The following is a 23,067-nucleotide window of genomic DNA, read 5'->3' on the forward strand; positions in this document are numbered from 1 at the left end:
TTGGCACTTTGGCTGAGTGGGTGGGTGAGAGTAATGCGGGGACGGAGGGAGGGGGAGGCGGGACGAGAGAAGTTGCTCATGTCGGCAGAGCGCACCGCGAGTCCAACCTCTCCACGCACCGGAGCGCAAAGACAACATGATGCTTGAATCTTAGGCTACTCAGACGTTTATAGTGGGTTACTGAGCAGACTTCAACTCTAAGTATCTTCTTTATCTGCATAAAGAACCGTCAAGGACCGATGTATCGATGAATTTCCTCGGGAAACTAACAAGCGTCCTCCTGCTGGTGCTCCTCGCAGCTCAAGGTAAGAGACACTGCGCCGTAACTCGGTGCTGAGCTCGAAAAAAGTAGCATTATACTCCTTACTTTATGACTAGGATGTGAATGGTCAGTGAACTTTCTCGATATATTACTTTTTAGTGGTCATAAACCAAAATCCCACCTCGAGCTATACCTCCCTTAGTGCGCGTTGTAGTTCAAATCCGTAGCCTACAAACAAACCAAAGCATGCAGTTATATCAAAGCACCTAAAACGATTAGTAAATCGGGAAAAGTGATGTTTAAACGACATTAGAGAGAGATAATGACACATGCACACATGTTTTATAGCTGCAACTGCGGTTAAAGCGAAATGCTCATCATACTTCAATTATTCAGTCTCTGAACGCCCAGAAGCAAATCAAGAGCTTATTTGAAAATAGTCTCCCCCCACATTTCAATGTGTGCGTCCTGCTGGCTGGCATATGCCTCAAACCAAAGAAGAACGGAGACAACGTTTTCCATTCTGAGTATTCGTGCTCACTTCATAACAAACCCCACGTGCCTGTGCATTATAATATCTTGTATTCTCCAGAAATGTGTGGAGTCACTGTCTCATCTCATGGGAGGGTCTCAGGTCATAGTTTCCTTTGGAGATGATGATCTGTAATCGTGTCATGACTCATTACATCGTATGCACCTCATCCCCCCGAGCAACTGAGAGGCAGCCATCCATGCACAAAACGAGCCAATGCATGGATGATACGTTTCTCCAGCAGCTGCAGCTCAATGACTGTCAATGTAGATTTCACCCATTGGTCCTCCAGATGTGGATGGCTGTGCGCTGCCTCAGAGCTCAGGGTCATGGTTAGGTACAGCTGTACGGGTTCATTTATGTGCTTTAGGGCATTTCTGTAGGTGGAAAGCTGCCAGTGAAGGACAAAACCACTCATAGATCCGGATGCTACAGCCACAACTTAAATGCGAGACCCATTTCCTCTGTGTTTTGATATAATGTCTGTAGTGACATTAAATCACAGCCGGATCACTCTGCAAGGTTGTCTGTGGTTTGTTTTGCTCTTTGGGAGATCCATTTCTTTCTTTTACTTTTATTTTCAAATCCGTTCTACACATACTTTTTACTTTCTTACTTCTCTGGTTCGTGTAAGGCTGCCAGACTCCTTTGTGCTTTAAAATCAAAATGTTGAAATAGGGTCCTTGAGTGACTCCCAGGGGACCCAGAGCAGAACAAAGATGAGATAAATGCTTTAATGCTGCTTTCACAAGGAACAGAAAAGGTATTTTAATCTTGAATTTCATCTCGTTGCGACTAGATGCAGGTTTCTTGGGAGGGTGTCCTTATCGATGGTAACATTACATTACACTTGTTAGATGCTTTTATCCAAAGCGACCTACATACTCAATACTGTGGACACAGGAGCAATTTGGGGTGAAGTGTCTTGCCCAGGGACACAACGACTTGCTGACTGCAGTGGGGTTTGAATCCCCCAACATCAACGCACAACCGTTTGGCAGCATCTTTGTTCCAAGTGTTAACTGATGTTTTTGTGTCTAAATGTTAATCAGTCTGTCAGTCATAGTTTTTTCAGTTTCTGAATTTTGAGTTTATTCTGCCCACAAAGGCAGACAGCCAGAACAAAAAAGATGTTTGACATTTGCCCTTGGTCACTTCAAAAAAAGGTTAGCAATTCCAGCTTGCTTGAGCCTTTAAACTTAATTTGATCATTTCAGTTTAATTCAAAGGATGTAAACAATTTCCTTTTAGCTAGGTGTCTGCCTTTCTTCTTCTTTCTAATATTTATATCAACATAACTTCAATAAATCGACCTACAGTTTAAGGGTTAAAGGTAGCTTAACTTAATTTTTTTTACATTTAAATTCTTCTATAAAGTCAAAAGCTGGGAAAGCAGGTTAGCAAAGAGTAAGCACACTGAATTGTGTGTTCAGTTTAGATGGGATTAGATGAATAAAATCAGGTCAGGTAATCTTTGTTTTTAGCTCTAGTTAGGCTGGCTGTGACCACTTAACCAGCAAGCTTTTAGGCATGTAGTACGTGAGCTGTTAAAAGGTCAAATTCACATCTTAACTTAATTCCTCACTAAGAGTTTAGTTACTCTGTTTTGACTTTTTAAGGCTGCACACAGTATATTACACTATTGTCTTGGTTTATTTACCAGTGGTGGATAAAGCTCATTCTACAAGGCAAGGCACGTTTATTTATATAGCACCTTTCAGCACGCGACAAATTCAAAGTGCTTTACAAAATAAAATACACGACGTTTAAGAATAAATACAGCAGAAACACATTATATAATGGCATTTTACAACAGGCATTTAAAAAGCAAAGATAATCAATTAAACACAACAGTTATACAATACATGAATAAAAGGCATACTGCAGTGCGCATATGATCAGCTCAATTAAAAGCAGCGGCAAAAATATATGTTTTCAGTCTCGATTTGAAAATACTAAGAGTCTCTGCAGATGTGCATGTTTCGGGCAGTTTGTTCCAGATTGTCGGGGCATGTTTTGTTCTTACTCTCGGAACCGAGAGCAGACCCGTCCCAGAAGGCCTGAGAGCCCTTGATGGTTCATAATTATGCAGGAGATTAATATACTTTGGTCCTAAACCATTTTGTGATTTAAAAACTAGCAATAGTACTTTAAAATCAAGTATTTGCCCGACTGGAAGCCAGTGTAAAGATTTCAGAACCGGACTGATGTGATCCACTCTTTTAATGTTAGTGAGGACTCGACCAGCAGCGTTCTGAATCAGCTGCAGCTTTCTGATAAAAATGTTTGTCAGCCCTGTGAATACACTATTGCAGTAGTCGAGTCTACTGAAGATAAAAGCAAAGCTTTTCTAAATCCTGTTGTGACATTAGTTTTTTTATCCTAGATATGTTCTTCAGGTGATAGTATGCAGACCTAATAACTGTTGTGATGTGACTGTTGAAATTCAGGTCCAGTCCATCACTACACCTAGATTTCTTGCTTCATGAGTTGTTTTGTAGTCTACTGACTGAAGCTCTACGATACAAGTCTTTTTCGGTTGGTTCCATTCAACACAGTGTGCTTTTAACAAAATGTGGTAGGGTAATTATTCTGGCTATAGGTTGAAGCCCTGCCATGTTATCAACAACTTCAAAGCCCTGAGTGCAGCAGTGAGTTTGTCCCAGATGTGGTACCACGAGTCCTCCCGTGGGAGCACCACTAAGTGCCTTCGTGTTGTTACGCTCCGGTCGACATGCGAAAGACAGTGGCTTCAAACATCCTGTAACCTGATGCAGACTCAGTGTTGAGGGGAAAGGGATGCTACTCTCTGTCATGCTCTTCAGTTGGGGAGATTTGCTACAGCCGACTGCTTTGTAGCTTCGCCCTTGAACTTGGCACATTTCAAAAGGAACAAGAAAGCGGTGCTGAAAAGCGATGGCAGTGTCAATACCCTCCTCAGTAGAACATCATTTGCTCAAGTGAAAGGAAATCTGCTCAGTCCTGGCTTGTTAGAGATAGTTCACTTGGCCTTTGGAGGTAAACCCCCAGAAAATGAAAGGATTTTGCCCTAACCTTCCTCAATCCTCCGCTCCCTCATCCTTCCCTCAATCCCCTATTGGCTGTGTGGGCTTTTTTATGATTCTGTACAGGGGCTGTGTATGCAGATAAGTGGCTGGAAAACACACACACACACACACACACACACACACACACACACACACACACACACACACACACACACACACACACACACACACACACACACACACACACACACACACACACACACACTCCCATTGGGGGTCCGATCAGCAGGCTACAGAAGGTATTGTCTCATGCCAACAGAGGAAAGGCTGATGCTGCAGACCTCAGGATTGGGGTATTTTAGATTAATCTAAAAGGCGCTTGGAGGTAAGAGCAGTGTTGAAAGTGTGCCGGTCCTACCCGGTCCTTAGTACCGGTAAGAGATTTCCAGGCGGTCCGGAGGACCGGGAAGAATTGATAGCTCCACCCGTGGAATTTATACTACGAAGGGCAGATATTTTGGTTTGGATTACTGGTCTGGGGGAAGCTCGCGAGTGTGTGTGTTTTTGTATACGTGTGTGTCTATGTGTATTTTTGCGTTTGTGCGTATTGTGTTTGTGTCCCGGGGAAAACACTAACGAGAAACACCGGCTGCTGTTATGCCTGCTGTGACCTCAAGTTACTCCGTTCTCCGCTTGTAATTATGCCGTTACAAGCTTCTAAGTTGTATTTATCATCTGAATTTGCCGAAACAAGTTTCATATTCTGAAAGCCAAGACTTTGTTTATTTAAAATCAAACAAAACACCCGAACAACTATTTTTTTACGCAAATCCACGTTTATTTTGAAATGAGCCGTTGCGACTTCCGACTGATTTCGATAGAGCGGGTCACATATTAGCTTTTTCCCACTTGATCAGAATAGCGGGAGGAGAAAAGAATGGAGTGACTGAATGACAGCTAGAAAATTAGGCTACGTGGTAATTAAAGCAAAAATGCAAACGACGACTCTTCAGATGTTTAAGAGAAAGGAGAGAGATGAAGAAACTCAGAATGTGCTTAAAATTTGAAAAACAACGCCCACAGATGACACAGGTGATGATGCTTATTTAGCCCAGAGAATGGACATGAACATGGCCATGATGAATATAATAAGTTAGCTAACTAGCAAACTGTATATCTCTATATGGGGTGCCCAACCAGTCGATCCCCAGTCGATCTCGAGATGTCTAAAAGTAGAACAACAATATTCTGTTTTATCGTTAATGTCCTACAACAGGGGTGGCCAAACTTTTTGGTTCAGGGGCCACAATGATGTATCAATGTGACAGCCGGGCCGGGGGGCATTGTTTGGTTCCGTCTTGATTCATGTCGGGCTGAGGGTTGTTTTAATCTCATTCTCCCGCGCGCGGGGTGACGTCCACGCGCAGCTGCGACGACCAGGGAGGAAGGGACTTTTCGCGGCGCGCGCGGCGTGTGGACAGTGGGGGATAACATAAATAAAAATTGGATCGTTGTATTTTAGACTTTAAGGCTTTTTAAGATCAGCGCGGGAACCCTGGCTCATTTATACCAATATTGGACGGGCCACATTAAACACATCAACGGGGCGCATGTGGCCCGCGGGCCGTAGTTTGGCCACCTCCAGGCCCGGTTCTACGGGGGTGCATAAGGGTCCCAGTTGAATGTTAAGCACCCTCACTTGAAAAAGAGAAGGGAGTGAAAAATATTACATATACAATAACAATAATAATAATAATAATAATAGTAGTAGTAGTAATATGAAGAAGAAGAAGAAGAATATAGTTGAAAATAAAATAAACTGTAATTGTGTTCAAATATTGTGGTCAAATAACTATAGTTAATAACCCCCCCCCCCCCGGCAACGATCGCCGCCGTCTTGGTTCAAAAAAGGTTGGGCACCCCTGCTCTATATAGTCAATGGCTATTTTACTCAGAACACAACATGTACACAGCATACTATTTTAACATTAAATATTTTGCTTTGATATCTTCTATTTTAATCTGCACATTTTGGCATACATTTTATTTTATTAGTATTTTAATTTATGTAACCAATATTCTGAAAATTCAAAGAAAGACAGAGACTTGTACATTTTTGACTGTCTGCTGAATTTAGTTATACATCTTTATTCTAATTTATAACAGTTGAGGCCCAGAGGGAGGAAGAGGAGACTCAGCCAGAAGAAGTGGCAGCAGGTCCCTCAGAAGCCACCACAGGTGATGCTAGCCCTACTGCATACCCTTCTATATGGAAAGAAGAACAATATGAACAGTTCAAACAGAAAAATGAATGGATGTATGCTCACAATGGAAGGCTAGGCTGTACCTCATGCCATGATGTGAAGGATCTGGGTGTCATGGCATCCCGTGGTGTTAATATTGCTATTCAGTGGGCTGATGGAAAGATAATCCCAGCTGGTCAATCAAGGGATGTCCAGCTTTCATCACTGCGCAAAAAAATCCGTGAGCACAAGAACTCTGCAGCACATAATGAAGCAGTCAAGATTCTTCAGACAGCAAATAAAGATATTCTTCTGAGAATGAACGTGAGTAGTCAGGAGTCTGTGTTTGAGTCTACTGCCAAGGTAATTCACGACAACCTATTATGTGGCCAAGAACAACAAGCCTTTCACAGACTTTGAGAGTCTGATTGACCTGCAGCATGCAAATTCTGCTGATTTAGGGCGTGTTTTGCATAGCAAAACTGTCTGTGTTGACATAATTGAGCATGTGTCATCACAGATGAAAAAGGAACTTCTAAAAAAGATAATAGAGACCAAGAGCAAAATCACAGTATTGGCTGATGAGTCAACCAGTGTTGGGCACAAATCAACACTAATTGTGTTCCTGAAGGCTAGTGTTGATGGAGACATGGAGCCCATTGCCTTTCCGTTGGACCTGGTTGAGCTGGATAGTATGTCTGCTGCTCATATCAAGGAACAGATTATGGGTTGCTTGCTTAAAAATGGCTTCACTGTTGAGTTGCTGAGAGAAATCCTCATTGGATTTTGCAGTGATGGGGCCAGTGTCATGCTGGGAGTGAAGTCAGGTGTTGGGAAGTTGCTCCAGGATGACTTCCCAGGGATCATACTATGGCACTGCCTTAATCACAGACTGGAGCTTGCTGTTGACCAGGCACTGGCTGTGACAGGGGGAACAAAGGACTTCCAGGCATTCATGGACAGCCTATATTCATTATATAGCCAGTCACCAAAAAACATGCGGCAGCTGATTGAATGTGCTCACAACCTGGACATCGCCCTCAGGAGGATTGGAAAAGTGTTCAGTGTTCGCTGGGTAGCTTCTTCATGGAGGGCAGTCTCTGCAGTTTGGCAGTCTTATCCAGCCTTGGCACAACATTTCCGTGAGGCATCAGAGGATGATACAAGGGACAGCAGAGAGAGGGCCAAATTCAAAGGTCTGCTTTCTAAGTTGTGCTACATCAACTTCCTGAAAAGTCTTGCACTGATGGCAGATGTTCTGACTGAACTTAAGAACTTGTCTGAAATTCTTCAGAACAGGAAGACCACACTCCCAAAGGCCCATGACATCATGACGACGTATGTCAAACGCATAGAAAGTTTCAATCGCTACCCAGGACAACATGCAGTTGATGCCAGTCAGGCAGAGGAAGTGATGGAATTCAAGGGAGAGGAGTTAAGAGTTGGCAGGTCTCCCATCATTGACTCTGCTCAGTTCATCCGAGCAGTGGCAGACAATATGAAAGAAAGACTCTTCACAACCACAGCAAACAGAGCACAGGCCAGTGTTGCAGCCAACCGAAAAGAGGCTTATAACAGCCTTATCAATCAAATGGCAGTCCTCAACCCTGACAACTGGGACCATGACAATCCTCGATTTTGAGATAATGAGGTGAGGGCTTTGTGTGATGTCCTACATGTGAACCAACAAGAGGGCCATCTTGGATTCACAGAATACAAGGCCAGTGGAGGAAGAAACATTCCCAACAAAATGAAGAAGTTGCTCATGGCAGTGGCACTGTCTCCAAGCAATGCTGACTGTGAACGGGGGTTCAGCACAATGAATAACATCATAACTGAGTATAGGAGCAAACTTACAGCAAAAAATGCAGCAAATCTCCTCTTCATCAGCTCTGTGGGACCACCATGCAGACAGTGGGATCCACTGCCTTATGTGAAGACCTGGCTGGGCAAAGGAAGAAGAGCAGCCCACTCAACAAGCTGCATGGCTCGCTGGTACACAGAAGAGGAGAGCTACTTCAGCCCTCTGTGGAAAATGTGGAAAAGTGTGTAGTTTACGTCCCTCAACATGCCTTGCTAATGGTCTGTTAAGTTTTGACACAAGTTGTATGCACAATTGAAAATAAATAATTGACTATACATATTGTCAAGTGTTTCTAATTTCTACCCCATAAAGACATTACAAATGTGAAGTTTGTGTTCAGGGATGCATGAAGCTGGGGGCGGGAGGAGAACAATATGAACCAATGAAGGTCGGGGTAGCATTATAGTACCTGCAAGAAATTCAAACCACTTTCACCCCTGGGTAAGAGTGAGAGTTCTGCGCAGCGTTGGGCTGTTATCTGGAGGTATGACATTCAGAGTAAAGTCACAGCCTGTTTGTTAGATTTTAATACACATCAGAACATTTCAGCATAAGATAGTTTCCATAAAGCTTCAGATAGAGTGATTCAAATGAGTGAGCGTGCATTTCTCCGCAGCCCGGATCACCCCTTGCAGAAATAGGCTGAGAGAGTTGTCCAGCCATGCCTGCATTATACTGATCTGACCCGCATTAAGTTTCAGGCTTGACCCTTTATCTCACTTTACAGTGCTCTTTAATAGCTGCTGCGTGTTGTCAGCGAGAAGAGGATCTGCCTATTTAACAAGTTCGGCCCCTGATGGCAGCAAATGCATTGCTAATAATTCATAGCATACTCCAATAAAAGAAAGCCTTCACTACTAAGTCTTTACAATGATGGTTGTAGTATGGCCAACAATCAAATGCTCTCTATTGCACCAGCCTTTGAAATGGTTTACGTTAAGCCCCTGTTTAAGTCTGCTTGCATGGAGTTCTCTGCTTGCAACACAGCGTCATCAAACATATTTCCTTTCTGCCAGACTTATATGCTCCTTTGAGCTTGGAGTTACAGAACAGCTCTTTGCTTACTCTCTCAGAAGATATATATTTGCATTAAAGTCTGAAAGGCAATCAGTGTGTATATGTGTGTTCCTGAGTGTGTATGTGGCTTGAGGATCCGCTTAACGCGATTGTCGTATGATTATTGCAACTGAACCCCCCTCCTGCACACATGGTTTAACCACCACAGGCAGAGGACTTATTTCAGCCCCCTATGGATTGGCTTAAACCATCATCTCCCCTCCAACCAACACCACACACACACACACACACACACACACACACACACACACACACACACACACACACACACACACACACACACACACACACACACACACACACACACACACACACACACACACACACACACACACACACACACACACACACATGTCCTCCAGACAGCCCCATTGCCTGATTCCTTTGGGACATCCTGCTTTTTAGTGCTGGCAATGAACTGAGTCACGCTTTAGGATGGAGAGAGAGAGAGAAAGAGAGAGAGAGGTTGAGCAAGACAACAGATGCTTCAGATGGAGGACGGTCTGGATTTTTGACAGTGTTTCCCCCACTTTTCTCCTTATTACCTGTTTACGTTTTCTATTGACACTCAATCACTTCATTCAGGCTAATTACACTCCCAGGTCACTGCCTCACATATCATGGCATAAGTTGCCCAAAATATGTTTTAGCTTCTTTATTGGTGTGTTTGGCTGTAGCTCAGAAGGGTTACCCTAATTGAGACTGGGCTAAAGAAATGTTTGCCGAGCTGAGTTGTAGCATGTATTAAAAAACAGATAAACTATATGCTTCATTGTGAGTCCACAGACATGATGTAGAATTGAACTATGACGTTTCTTCTGCCTAAGTTTTTCACTTTACCCAGAAAAATAACTACAGCTACCCATTCATATGATCTACTGTGTCCTTCATCTCAATACTTTCCCACTACTCAGTGCTTGAAGCTGTCTGTAAAGGTGGGTCAGGTCAAGAGAAGATCATTTTATTACACCTAATTCTTGTAGGGCAGTTGAGTGGGTCAGAAAGCTTTTTAAATGATTTCTGGTTACTTGAACTAGAAGAAAAAACTAGTTCTCTGTGCAGCAGCATCACTTCACATCCAAGAGACTATTTTTATCCCGGATAATTTTCCCTTAATCTTACATGTGATGTGGTTTATTTTATGACACCTGAGTAACTACTGTATACGGTTGGGTGTTAGACTTGTGTGGTAGGAAATAATTTTTTTCGCAATAGTTTGAAACCCCAAACTGATTCACTCAACCGCTGCTGGCATGCATGATCAACAGGCAGCAGAATTTCTCAATTAGTTGCAACTGCTGCGCGATAAAACCACCACGACCTACTAGGGCTGCTCGATTATTGCAAAAATCATAATCTCGATTATTTTGGTCAATAATTGATGTCACGATTATTAAAAACGATTATCCATTTACTTTTAAAACATCCATTTATTGAAAAAAAATGTTAACAGTATGTTTTTAACAGTCGATTACCCTTGACTTTAAGTATAATTCAACTGAAATACCAATTAATCGTTTTATTTCAATGATGTTGTTTTCATAATGTTTCAAGCCAAAGTCATAATTGCGATTTAAAATATGATTGAATTGAGCAGGCCCATGACCTCCCACTCCAGACACAGCTCCCAAACTGTGTTTCTGCAGCAGTGCGGCTGTTTTCAGCTCCGGCTGCAATAAGAGCCCAGATAAATGTGACAGACTGTAGCTACCTTTTATTCTTAAACTTTTGGTAAACCCTGCTGTAAATGCTGATAATGGCTCACATTGAAAATCCTGCTCTGTTATTCTCATTTTAAGTAACATATTGTTGAGGGTAGTATTGAGTTGTATCTCCTTAAGGAGCTCTCCCCTTTCTTTCCCTTCTACGTATTTCCCTGGCTGTCTATGTGCTCACTTCATTCATCAGTATTTTGGATACATTCACTGGATGAGTTCAAGTGACATAAAGAGTCTGTATTTGTTGTCCCTGTTTATCACATTTCTATTTTTGGTGTCTGTGTTTACTCTTTGCAAAAGCTATAAGCATCTTTGTAAGGACATGAACATCCCTTTGCTGTAAAGACAATATTTAGTTTTGTTTCATGTTTCATTTTGTGTTTTTCTCTTTTGGTTCCCAACGCTCCTAGCCTGTCAAGTACAAGTGTGTAATTGAGGAATTGTTATCTTTTAAAAGTGACTTTACTTACAACACGCCGCAATACAAGCAGAACATCTGACCTCAAAACTCGCACATCTTCTCCCCATCATGAAAGCATGGATGCAAAGGGCCATTGAATTACACGCATCAGGGAAAACAAATCATATGCTGTTCAGAGAGAGTTAATCAAAGGTGAGCGGACATACTCTACATACATAGTAACATGTGTGTCCACACAGGCGCACAAACAGTTTCATATATACGCGAGCCCTGATACATGGAGACACACATTGAAAAACATGAACCATTTTCTTCATGGGATGGTCACAGCACACTCAATGATCACTGTGATGTCACAGTCAGGCCATCAGAAACCCTGGAGAGCAAAGACACACTATCTACTTCTCTGTGCTGCTTGCTGTCACTTTCCTATCTCTTCTCTCCGCTGTTCCTCTCTCTCTCTTTGTATCTCTTTTCCACTCACACTCACACACACTGTCAGCAGTGTATTATTGGAGGGTAATTAGTGTCCACCACTCGCTCCCAGGCTCATCCCGTTAAGCACATGCCTGATCAAAGAGCCCCCACAGGCCACGGCTTTCTGCAGCTTTAGGCTCCTGTAGCCACGAGAGACAGGGACAGAGTCACTGGGTGCCTTGCTAATTCTAAATCAATGTGGTTATTTAAGGGTGAAATGCATGTTTGCTTGACTTGACTTCATCCACGTCAGAACGAAGCCTCATCACTTTGGTAGTAAGTCAGAAAAAGACGGGATGGAAAAAAGAACGCCTGGTAAAATGAAGCGCATCTGTCGAGCTGATTTAATGTGATGTTCATCATCAGAGGCGAAGACAGTTCTGTCCACAGTGATTAACAACTCTATTCTGAAGCTTGAGAAAAGTTAATCGATCCAAGAAAAGACATTTGGTTGGTAGCTAGCAGCGTGGCTCAACAGGAGGGAAATCAGTGTTGATTGATTCCTCACTTTTGCCCATTTCTAAAATGTAAACTACTAGGAATTTGCTTTTTTTCTTTGCTTTTTTTTTGGATACAGGTATTAATTATGCCAAGATAATAATAATAATAATAATCTTTATCTGTTTAGCACCTTTCATACAACAAGTGCAGTCCAAAGTGCTTCACATAGACATTTCACAGAAAATGTATATATCACACAGAATACAGACCAGTAAAAGACATAAAAACAAACTAAAAATTGCATAGAGTAGACATATATATAAAAAAATACAATTAGATTAAAGGTAAAACAATACAATTGTGCATTAAAAGGAGAATAGTGCAAATTCAACACACAATCAGGTGATAGGTTAAAATCAGGTTAAAAAAATGATATATAAAGTCTATGGTTAAAATGCATCGCAATGCATTTAGAAAGTGCAGCATAGAGCAGGAGTCGTCTTCTTAAAAGGCTAACTTATACAAATGTGTTTTGAGTTTCTTTTTTTTAAACTTCCACCGAGCTGGCTTCCCTGATGTCTACAGGTATTTTGTTCCATTGCTTTGGGGCATAGTTAGAAGATGAAGATGATTTATCCTAATGACTTTGTTGAACTAGCTAATAAACAGGATTACCATACCCCCTTCAGAATAAATTGTAATAGTTTAAGTGATGCCTTAACCTTTAATTTAGCTACTTTTCATGTCAAAATTCCTCTTAATTTAATTTGTATTACTTTTAATTATTACCAAATACCTGTCAAACTAATGACATCATCGACATCTGCATTTTTATTTACTGCAAATGTGAGCATATTAACACTTTAAACTAAGATGTTGAACATGTTCAACAGTACATGCTTAAACTCGGTATGTTAGCATTGCCATAATAGCGTGTTCGCATACTAACACTAGTATTTAGCTCAACGCAACACAGTGCCCATTAACTTTAAGGTTAATTACGCAGTCACTGCCTTGTATTTTCACACCTAAACTTATAAAGGCTCCATGTGCCACACAAGTTACATCCTTGCATTCAATGCCAAGAGAGTGTGTGTGCTTAAAATCATGTGAGGTGAAAGGGCAAAGGTTATAATGAACTTCCTTTTTAAATTAAGTCTCTTCTTTGGAGGAACAAAGTAGGGAATTAGAGGAGTGACTGCCAACAGAGAAAAAAAATATTGGCTTAATTTTTTCTGGCCTTAGTGAACAAAAGGTCCAATTAATTGACTGATTATAATTGCCCTGGTTTCCCCTCAGCCAATTAGAGGCTTAGACAACTTTATATGAGTGCAGCGAATTGCAGAGTAGCGGGGAGTTTTCAAGGCAGGTACCAAGAGCTGAAATTACACAAGCGTCTCAGGAGAGAGGCCTTTTCATTAAGCTTTAAAACTCAACTCCATGTTACTGACCTCAGAAAACTTCTTGAGAGTTTTGAAGCCACTAAAGTAAAATGCAAATGCCTACCCGTAGAGAATTAGATCTGACAGGTCATTCATTTTTAGTCAGTTCACTTATTATATTAATCCTGCCTGTTACTAAAGTAAGATAACAATCCCCAAATTGTTCATGCTACATTATCTTCATCATAATGGGGAGACTGATCGTGATGGTGAAAGAAAGCTTTGCAGTGAAAATGTTTGAGGGAATAAACATGATGAGGGAAAAAGCTGTGCGGCCTGATTTCCATTTACCTCTGCGCTTTGATGAATAACTTATGCCTCGGCTGGTATGCACCCTGCAGTGTCTGAACTCCAAATATGAAGTAATAATAATTTAAATGTAGGTGCATGTGTAATATATGATACATCAGGTGAGTGAGTATTAGTGCCCTGACTAAATATTGTCCGGACTGTGTTAAGTCAGTGTTTTATCTGCACCAGATGTTGCGATTGTGTAAGTGTTGTGGGTGTTTTTGAATTTTAAGCTGTAAAATGAGTCTACCCCTGAGCTGTGTTGGTCCCCTAGTGAGAGGTAGATAAAAATGGTTGTTAAAATCAGTCAACTGTAAAAATAAAGTGTGTTCACTGCATTTCTATATCAATGCTATACAGTACATGTTTTAGATTCAGACTGCTCTTAAAATAAACTAACAAGGGATACACTTTAATTACATTTTTATTTCCCCAGACCGGGCAAGTGTGATTTTGTAAACATGAGCAAATGAACGAGGTCTCTTAAAATGAGAAACCAGACAGACTGTGATCTGAGTTGTCTGCAATATATTAATCTATGTGTATTCCCAATGGCAATACATGGACCAACAGCTTTATGACTTCACTGTATGGAAACTTATTATTACATATTCGTTTCAGTATATAGGTTTTTCAAAAAAGTCACATCTTACTGGAAGTCCATTTTTATAGAGTGTGTGGGTTTAGTGTCTTATGAGAGTGGAATACATATTACCAATAGTACATTACTCGTAGTAAATAAATGCTATCTTCAGTCACAGGAAAAACATTGGAGGGTAAGGTTTTGAACCATCTTTTAAAAAGTGAACTGACCTGTGCAGAGAGAAAGTTTCCCATTAAAGGAGCATGTTTTATTTAGTTGTTGCAAAGGAAGAAAACCTTTTCACTGAATGTGGCTGTGTGTGTCTAAATGCTCTGTGACCCATTTGATGGTTCGCACGGCTCTGAAAGCGCAGTTTGATGGTTCGGGAATTTGTTGAATAGTGTCTGCGTCACTTCATAGATTTGAAAGCTGTGATCTGAGTGGTTGGCCTCCGTCTTTAACAAACAAACCTCTCAGCTGGAAATCCAACAGCATACAGTTGGACAGACGATGTTTGAAGGGCGGACATGGAAATGCCAAACTTACCAGTCACTCAGAATAAACACCTAACAGAGAAAGGAGGCTATTCAAGAATTAAAATCAAACAAAGAGGAACATGAAATATTGGATGAACACAGAGAAACTGAAAGGAAGATAAAATATCTTCTATGATAACATACTGAATAGAGTTGGTATTGCTGATTTTATTCTGGTGGAGGGTGAGAGCGCGTGCTGTCCCAAGTGAGGAAACGTTTTCTGCTCGGACAGGCGTGGGTCAATGTGCCATCTCAGGCACCTGTGTTACTAGAGGCAGTTTTCCACACATGACCTTCAGAACTGCCTTATCAAGCCTCCAAACCACTTCTTCAGACACACACTGGCCATTGGCCCACCTTCTTGTTTAGCTATAAGTAACTCGTGTTTGGAGATTTTGTAAAAGCTTCCAGGCTTTGTCTTTCTTCTGCAAACAGGCAGTAAAAACACCTCTCAAAATACCCTTTGAATCACAGCCCTCAGTCCATCCAGAACAAAGAGGTTTGATTAAACAGTTAAAGGGTTGTTTCATCTAAATCAAACTTAAATATTTGTTCCATTTCCCCACAACCCACAGTGGTATCTAGATGCAGCTTCATACAGTATGCCTAGGACCTCCACTACCACTGTGTTGTTGCTTAGTGTGTCTGCGGTAGCTACAAAGTGATATGAACAGGGCAACAAGTTAAAAACACATCTTTACATCCGTTAACAGAGTATCTAGAATTGCAAAAAATATTTAATAAATAATGTATATGTAAGCAAGTGCGTATAAAGTATATGAACAAACTGACCTTAACATCACTTAGAAACATTGATTTTTCAAATATCACTAAATACTCCTTTAAATGAAACATCTTATTGAAAGAAGTCTGTGCCTTTTTTAATATGCTGTAAGTACAGTCTGAGATATTTTGTAGTTGGCATCTGGTGCCATAAGAGAACTAAAAGTTAAGTAACTTCTGCATTTGATTGATGAACCTCGTTAACATTTTTCCCTTCTCTCATTGTCTCTAAACATCCAAGGTATGTAGGGGTTTCAAAATCAAAGCCATATATTTAGCTGTTTAACTCTGTTTTCTCATTTCTTTCATTAGGCTGTTTTTCATCTAAGGGGGAGGACAGATTATTTCGGAGATTGTTCAGGAGGTACAACCAGTTCATCCGACCAGTGGAGAATGTATCTGATCCAGTCACCGTGGAGTTTGAGGTCTCCATGTCCCAGCTGGTCAAAGTGGTAAGAGTAGAGAATAAATTCTTGATTTCTCACTTTAAAACATTCAAATGTTCTCTTGTTACCAATTCTCCCTTTATGTTTATTCAGGATGAAGTGAATCAGATTATGGAGACCAATCTGTGGCTGAGACATGTGAGTAATATTTATCCTTTGTGTGACATCATTACTGGTATATTACATAATGTTTTTTTACTCATGCTACATTGTGTTGGTCTTTTAGGTCTGGAACGACTACAAGCTGAAATGGGCCCCTATTGAGTACGATGGGATTGAGTTCATACGAGTTCCATCCAATAAAATTTGGAGGCCAGATATTGTTTTGTATAACAAGTACGTTTGAGTGTATTTATCTATGCTCTACATCTTCTGACCTTTTCTGTTAAATGTTGTAATGGCCTCTAAGTGAAATGATATTTACATCTCTCAAAGTGCTGTAGGTGACTTTCTTGTGGAAGACAAGACCAAGGCTCTGCTGAAGTTTGATGGCACCATCACCTGGGTTCCTCCAGCTATTTTTAAATCCTCCTGCCCCATGGACATCACCTACTTCCCCTTTGACTACCAGAACTGCTCCATGAAGTTTGGCTCCTGGACATACGACAAGGCCAAGATCGACCTGGTGCTGATTGGCTCAAAGGTTAGTGACAGGGGACAGATCAGGGTCATTTATGTTCTACATGGCATGTTTATAACACAATGCGCTTTGCTTTTGTGAGGACTCAAAGACATTAAAAGGTAGGTTTCAGTACTGAGTCACACCTACGCTTTTATCTGCTCATATGATCTAGTGAGACAAAATGGGAACAACTTCTATCAAATCCTTTCACTTTAATGCCAAAATATATGAACCAGTTAAGCCTCATGCCCCCGGTACCTGAATGTGTCATACCCACTTAACGGGAAGAAACTCAGCTATCAGACAATATTAACCATTTTTAGCAAAACATAAGGGCAATAACAAAGGCTCTGAATTAGCCCTGAGCGAAAAAATGCTAACACAGTTAGCACAGAACTCAAGGTAAAATACCCTTATTACTTATCGGATCTGCACAACCAAGATATCGATTAGCAAGCGGAGATTCCACAGATTCCAGACATATAAGTATCATCACTGAGCGATCAGAACTTGCGACAGGGGAAGCAAAAACAGACAACACAACACGTAGCTTCACGGAGGAAACACGGAGATATTCTTACCTTAAATGTTGTTTTGATCAAAAGTTGTGTTCAATGGCATCAAAACGATAAAAATGCTGCTGAAGGTTAATCCAATGGTTAATCCAACGTGTCTGTGTCACTTCACAGACACATGATTACTGATAATCCATCTTCATATTTACTAGTTTGAGCATAGGTTTCAGTTTTCAGAGCGTAACATAGCTTTCGAATGCATGTGCGTCACACTCACTCCTCAATGGTAACGTGTGTGTGTATGTGGAACTTCCCCTTCGATTCTATTGGCTCTAACAGTTCAAAAGAGATGTCAATGACCAAAATTGACCAATGGGTTCCAGAGAAATGGCAAATCCACCCAAATGACCCCAAAGGTGGGTTCTTTTTTGCTAAACCTCTCTAAAAAGGTCAAATGTCACTTATTTTGCATCAATCTTGATACAGGGTACTTATTATATGTTATATATCATTCATCATTCAAGGGTGGTTTTCACTATAAGTAATGTTTTTCTTTTGGACGGACACAATAATTTACATTTTGTTAATGTGTTCAATCTGAATTTACTTTCAAATAAAAAAATGCTATATTGATTCTGACTGTTCTACATTCAAAAAAGATTATTAATGTACCCCTTTTAGAAGTGAAGATATGGTCATTTGTTCTGGGAATGTCATTTTCGAGCCTGAGGCCTGAAAAACAGGCTCGGGGCTTAACTGGTTTTAAGAGAGATATTACAATTTCTAGACCCCTTTTGAATATTTATGCTATCCACTTCTTATGTCTTTTTAAACTGATTTATTGTAGTCTTGAAAAAACTAAAATCTTTGTTTTTAAAATGAAGTTTTCCTCCAAATATCTGCCATTCACATCCCATTTGCATTTCCTCAGGTCAACTTGAAAGACTTCTGGGAAAGTGGAGAGTGGGAGATCATCGACGCTCCGGGCTACAAACATGACATCAAGTACAACTGCTGCGAGGAGATCTACCCGGACATCACCTACTCCTTCTACATCCGCCGCCTGCCTCTCTTCTACACCATCAACCTGATCATCCCCTGTCTCCTCATCTCCTTCCTCACGGTGCTGGTCTTCTACCTCCCGTCTGACTGCGGCGAGAAGGTCACCCTCTGCATCTCCGTCCTCCTCTCCCTCACTGTGTTCCTGCTCGTCATCACCGAGACCATCCCTTCCACGTCCCTCGTCATCCCTCTGATCGGCGAGTACCTCCTCTTCACCATGATTTTTGTCACGCTCAGCATTGTCATCACTGTCTTTGTGCTGAACGTCCACTACCGCACCCCCATGACTCACACGATGCCGGACTGGGTGAGGTCCGTGTTCCTCGGGGTGTTGCCCAGGGTGATGCTGATGAGGAGGCCAATCGACCAGGGCTGCTCCACCACTGCCAATATTGCGGTAACAGGAGGAGGAAGGAAGAAGAGAAAGACCAGCATAGGAAGTGGTTCAGGAAGTGTTATTATTGGCGGTATAACTGGGGGTGTAGCGTTTCCACCAACAGATGTTGGGGCAGGAGGCGGGGCTGCATCAGCGAGTGCTTCAATGAACTGTGTGGAGTATGGCGAGGTTAACCGAGACAAGAACCGGGACATTAACAGGAGATGTCCCTACAGAGGCAAGGAGGTACCGACTCCTGTCCCTCCCCCGATGGTGCCGCCACCTCCTCCCCCTCCTCCTCCTCCACCTCCCCCGTCTTCACAGGCGACCCCTACCCAGGCGCCCAAGGAGTCGGAGACACCCAAGGTGCCGAGGCCAGTGAAAGCCCCTTCACCTATCAGCGCTGTCGTTGCCTTCTCCGTGGTGTCGCCAGAGATCAAGCAGGCCATAGAGAGCGTGAAGTACATCGCAGAGAACATGAGGACCCGCAACAAAGCCAAAGAGGTACGAAAGCAAGCTTGAGTTTACTGTGTTGAGTATGACTTATATTGCGACAGAGGTCTAATAACCTTGATCAAATGTATCTACAAAAGCATTAAAATATACTGATTGTGTGAATGATAAATCTGTGGATTGGTAGTGTTTGCAAGTGACCGTGTGAATATGTGGTGGTGTGTGGGGTACATTTAAGATAAACAATTCAGAACAAGGAAGGTGTGGTGCAGAGGTTAGGGCAGAGTATGTATTCAACCAGAGGCCTAGATGACTAACTACAACTTGTCCTAATGCCAAAAAAGAATTTCCTAACCTTGAGTTTTTTCCCAACATTGGGGTAATCACACATTTAGTCCCCAGAATGTACAATACACACACATATATAAACATATGATAACAGAGCTTTACTGTGTATGTGTTATCTCTGCAGCATTGTGTATTTCTACCTAGCTAAAGGAAAGAGTGTAGAAAAGCATTTCCCTGTGCTATAAAGGGAGTGTAAAGCGGCTTGTTTGTTGCAGATGGATGGCTTTGCGTACGCTTCCTGCACGCTCTGCATGGCCCTGATATGTTTGTTGCTTCAGCTCCATCTTTTCTTAGCAAAGCTGGGATCTTTCTTTTATGCATGCTGAATAGCCTCCTCTATAGGACACAATGGCATTATGGTCAGGGCAGCCATCATCCTATTGTCCACACCTGGCTGATCAAAGAATACTATAACACACACACACACACACACACACACACACACACACACACACACACACACACACACACACACACACACACACACACACACACACACACACACACACACACACACACACACACACACACACACACACACACACACACACACACACGGCTGTATTGTTGATACAGGGACATCACAGCATGGTAGAGCACGATAAAAGATAATATAAATCATATTAGCCTGAAAACACAACTCTTTTTACGTATTCCATGACCAAAAAGGAGGAGGGAGAATAACTCAATCTTATTTTACCCTCACCCAAAACAAATATACGATGGAGAAAGATGGTATGACAGACATTTCATAATTACAATTAAGCAGATTTTTCAGAAGCATAGTGGAATTCAATAATATAATATACTTGTGATATTTTGTACTTTTTCGACTTACTTGCTAACATATTTGTTTCCTTATTCTCCTCAGGTGGAGGACGACTGGAAGTACGTCGCCATGGTCATCGACAGGATCTTCCTGTGGGTTTTTGTGACAGTGTGTATTCTGGGAACAGTGGGACTCTTCCTCCAGCCGCTCATCAGCTTCTTTCAATGAGACACTCGTCTTTGCCCCTTTTCTCTCTCTCTCTCTCTCTCCCTCTCTTTTTGTCTACTTCAGTCTATCTCTGTGCCCCACTTGAAATACTTTGGGAATAATCCCTCCTGCAGCTCTTTCAAATCAAACACTGAACAGTCTTCTTTTTCATTTTGCGGCGTTTTGTCCCTCCATGCTTTCCTCTGGGAGTCCAAAATCAGCCATCACTTCTAGCTCTCAGCTGTTTCCTCACATGACTTACCCTGATTTCCCCATCACATCTTTGTCTTGCCCTCTCAATGGGCCGGCAATGCTGTTATTCAGTCTCTTCTCCACAGTTTTTTCTTCTGACATGATTATCACATCTGCGCCCCTCTCTGATTTTCTCCTCTTCGGTGCCATCATTTTGACCTGCAACTGCCTACAGCTTATTTCTTCAGTAGTCTCCTGTCTCTACTTTCGTCCAATCTTCTATGCATTTCCATTGTGTGTATTTGACTGGGATTTCCACTCAGTCATTGTACAGTCTTATACAGTATGTTTAACAATGTCAGGTCTTAATGAAATACAATGTTATTATAATTGCTTTAGAATAACCTATAAACATACACATCGCTGAGAAAGAAGAACCTGAATACCTTTGTGAGTTTCACTGTAGGATTTTAAGATGTGCATTAATGACGAGACACTTATGAGAAATGTGGTACAATATGTCTATAATTAAAGTGAAAGACAAATCCTGATAGCGGTAATAATATGTTGTGATATGAAGGTCATTCGATGGCTGGCACTTTTTCTTCAGGATTTTCTTTTTCTGTTCTCTTCTGTGTTTTCCTGTAAATACATTTGTAAAATACAAAGGAGTTATGCATGGCTCCTGAGAAGGATGCTGGCTGTAGAAACTGTTTGTGTTATCCACATGTGCTCACACTAAGTATTATAATGCATCACACATTAATTCACACCTTCACTGCAATCTGTATAGAAACACGTTGAACTGAACAATGTAGATTAAAATTGTAAAAATATATAAAAAGCCAAACTGTCTTATGTTATTTAATAATAAAGAAGGTCCTGGACTCAAATCTTCCTGTATCATTGAGTGTTTCATCTGTTGCTTAAGGTTCCTATTGTACTACTGAGATTGGTCCTATCACCGTATCCCGGTCTCACAGTCTGCGTACAAATGACACGACTTTGCAAAGGCGTGCAATAGATACGCAGAAGTCCGATTTTGAGTGCATATGAAACGCTGATATGCACCTCAAACATTAAAACAAAGAGCTCTGTGGCTTCAGGCTTGATCGCCGTTCCAATGACAGTTTTAATGTTTGCGGTCCACTAAAGGACACAGCAGCATATTGGGTTATGGTTAGGGTTAGGGTTAAATAAATGGCAAAGATATGTAGAAAATAAACGCATTTAAGATACGTTCATAACAAACGTAACGTGGGAGTATCATATGCACCCCCAAAATTGGGCAAAATTGGGCTTCTGCCTTTGCAAAGTCGTGTCATTTGTACGCAGACTGAAGAAAGTGGGCTGATCACCCATAACATAGTCAGACGGTGCAAAAAGCAGATGGATGGATTTGGACATGAAAGGATGATATGTATAAAAAACATTTCTTGAAATAATTCTAAATTCTATGTATTTAAAATCAGATTTAAAATTAGTTCACCAACAGCTTTAAACACACATATGTGTATGAATCTGAACTTTTGTGTAGCGGTTGCTGTTGTTGCTTTTATACTATTTGCAAATTCAATCAAAAAGAGCATCATCTTGCAAAGCAGTAGCAGTACAGACTTTCTTTGTTGACTTCTTTCCCCTTTTGAAGTGTCGGTTTTAGCGAACAGAACAGTCAAAGATCTGTCAGTGGGAGATGGATACTGGTGTCTTTCGACTCATTATATAACAATATCATTTATATATAACAAACAATTACAAAACACAAAGATTGCGTCTACATGTTTGTGTCCAATGTCCAAATCAATGTCCAGTACAAATGAAAGAGCAAAACTTTGAATTGGAATTTTCTCTGAGAACAGATGTGTGAAGAACTGTACGACTATTGCTCAGTCACTCACACAATGCATCTTTAAAGCAAGACATTTCAACACCAGCTCCTGCAGCTGGCTCTCACAAATACAGATCATTCTTGTAGCGGGTGAATGGCTTTGTAATAGACGTAACTCAATGAGTCTGTGGCCGCTGGTCCTTGAGGAAGACAAAGACAGCAGGACCAAAGCATTAGATACGGGAGACGAGCACAGGAGACAATAGAGATGATCTTGGTTACTTTATTTCAGAAAGAAATTGCATGTAAATAATGAATGTTTTATTTTATCAAATTAAATGTAATGATCTTTAAATATATAATTATATGTTTTCTTATAGTTACGATCACTTTCTTAGCTTACTTCTTAGCAACCACTTACTGTTTGATATGTTTTACAACTATTATGTAAGAAAACAATTGCAATTCTTTTTTTATAATCATCCAGCAGGTTTAGTGTAAACTGTAGACTTTGATGTGTACTTTCAAGAAAGAGCTCGGACACACAGTCACAAATACTGGTGCACGATTG

General features: G+C 41.1%; 1 protein-coding gene across 1 annotated transcript; it reads left to right on the forward strand.

Annotated features, from left to right (window-relative positions):
• The first annotated feature begins 79 nt into the window (after positions 1-79).
• Positions 80-21,511, forward strand: LOC307033723 (neuronal acetylcholine receptor subunit alpha-3-like). Its single transcript, XM_079672277.1, has 7 exons — positions 80-305; positions 15,991-16,130; positions 16,218-16,262; positions 16,351-16,460; positions 16,560-16,767; positions 18,193-19,203; positions 20,372-21,511. Exons 1-7 carry the CDS (start codon positions 248-250, stop codon positions 20,495-20,497), a joined length of 1,698 nt encoding a protein of 565 aa, XP_079528403.1. The 5' UTR covers positions 80-247; the 3' UTR covers positions 20,498-21,511.
• Positions 21,512-23,067: the final 1,556 nt, after the last annotated feature.

This window comes from Notothenia rossii (assembly GCF_949606895.1).
Source record: "Notothenia rossii genome assembly, chromosome: 3".
Lineage (NCBI taxonomy): Eukaryota > Metazoa > Chordata > Actinopteri > Perciformes > Nototheniidae > Notothenia > Notothenia rossii.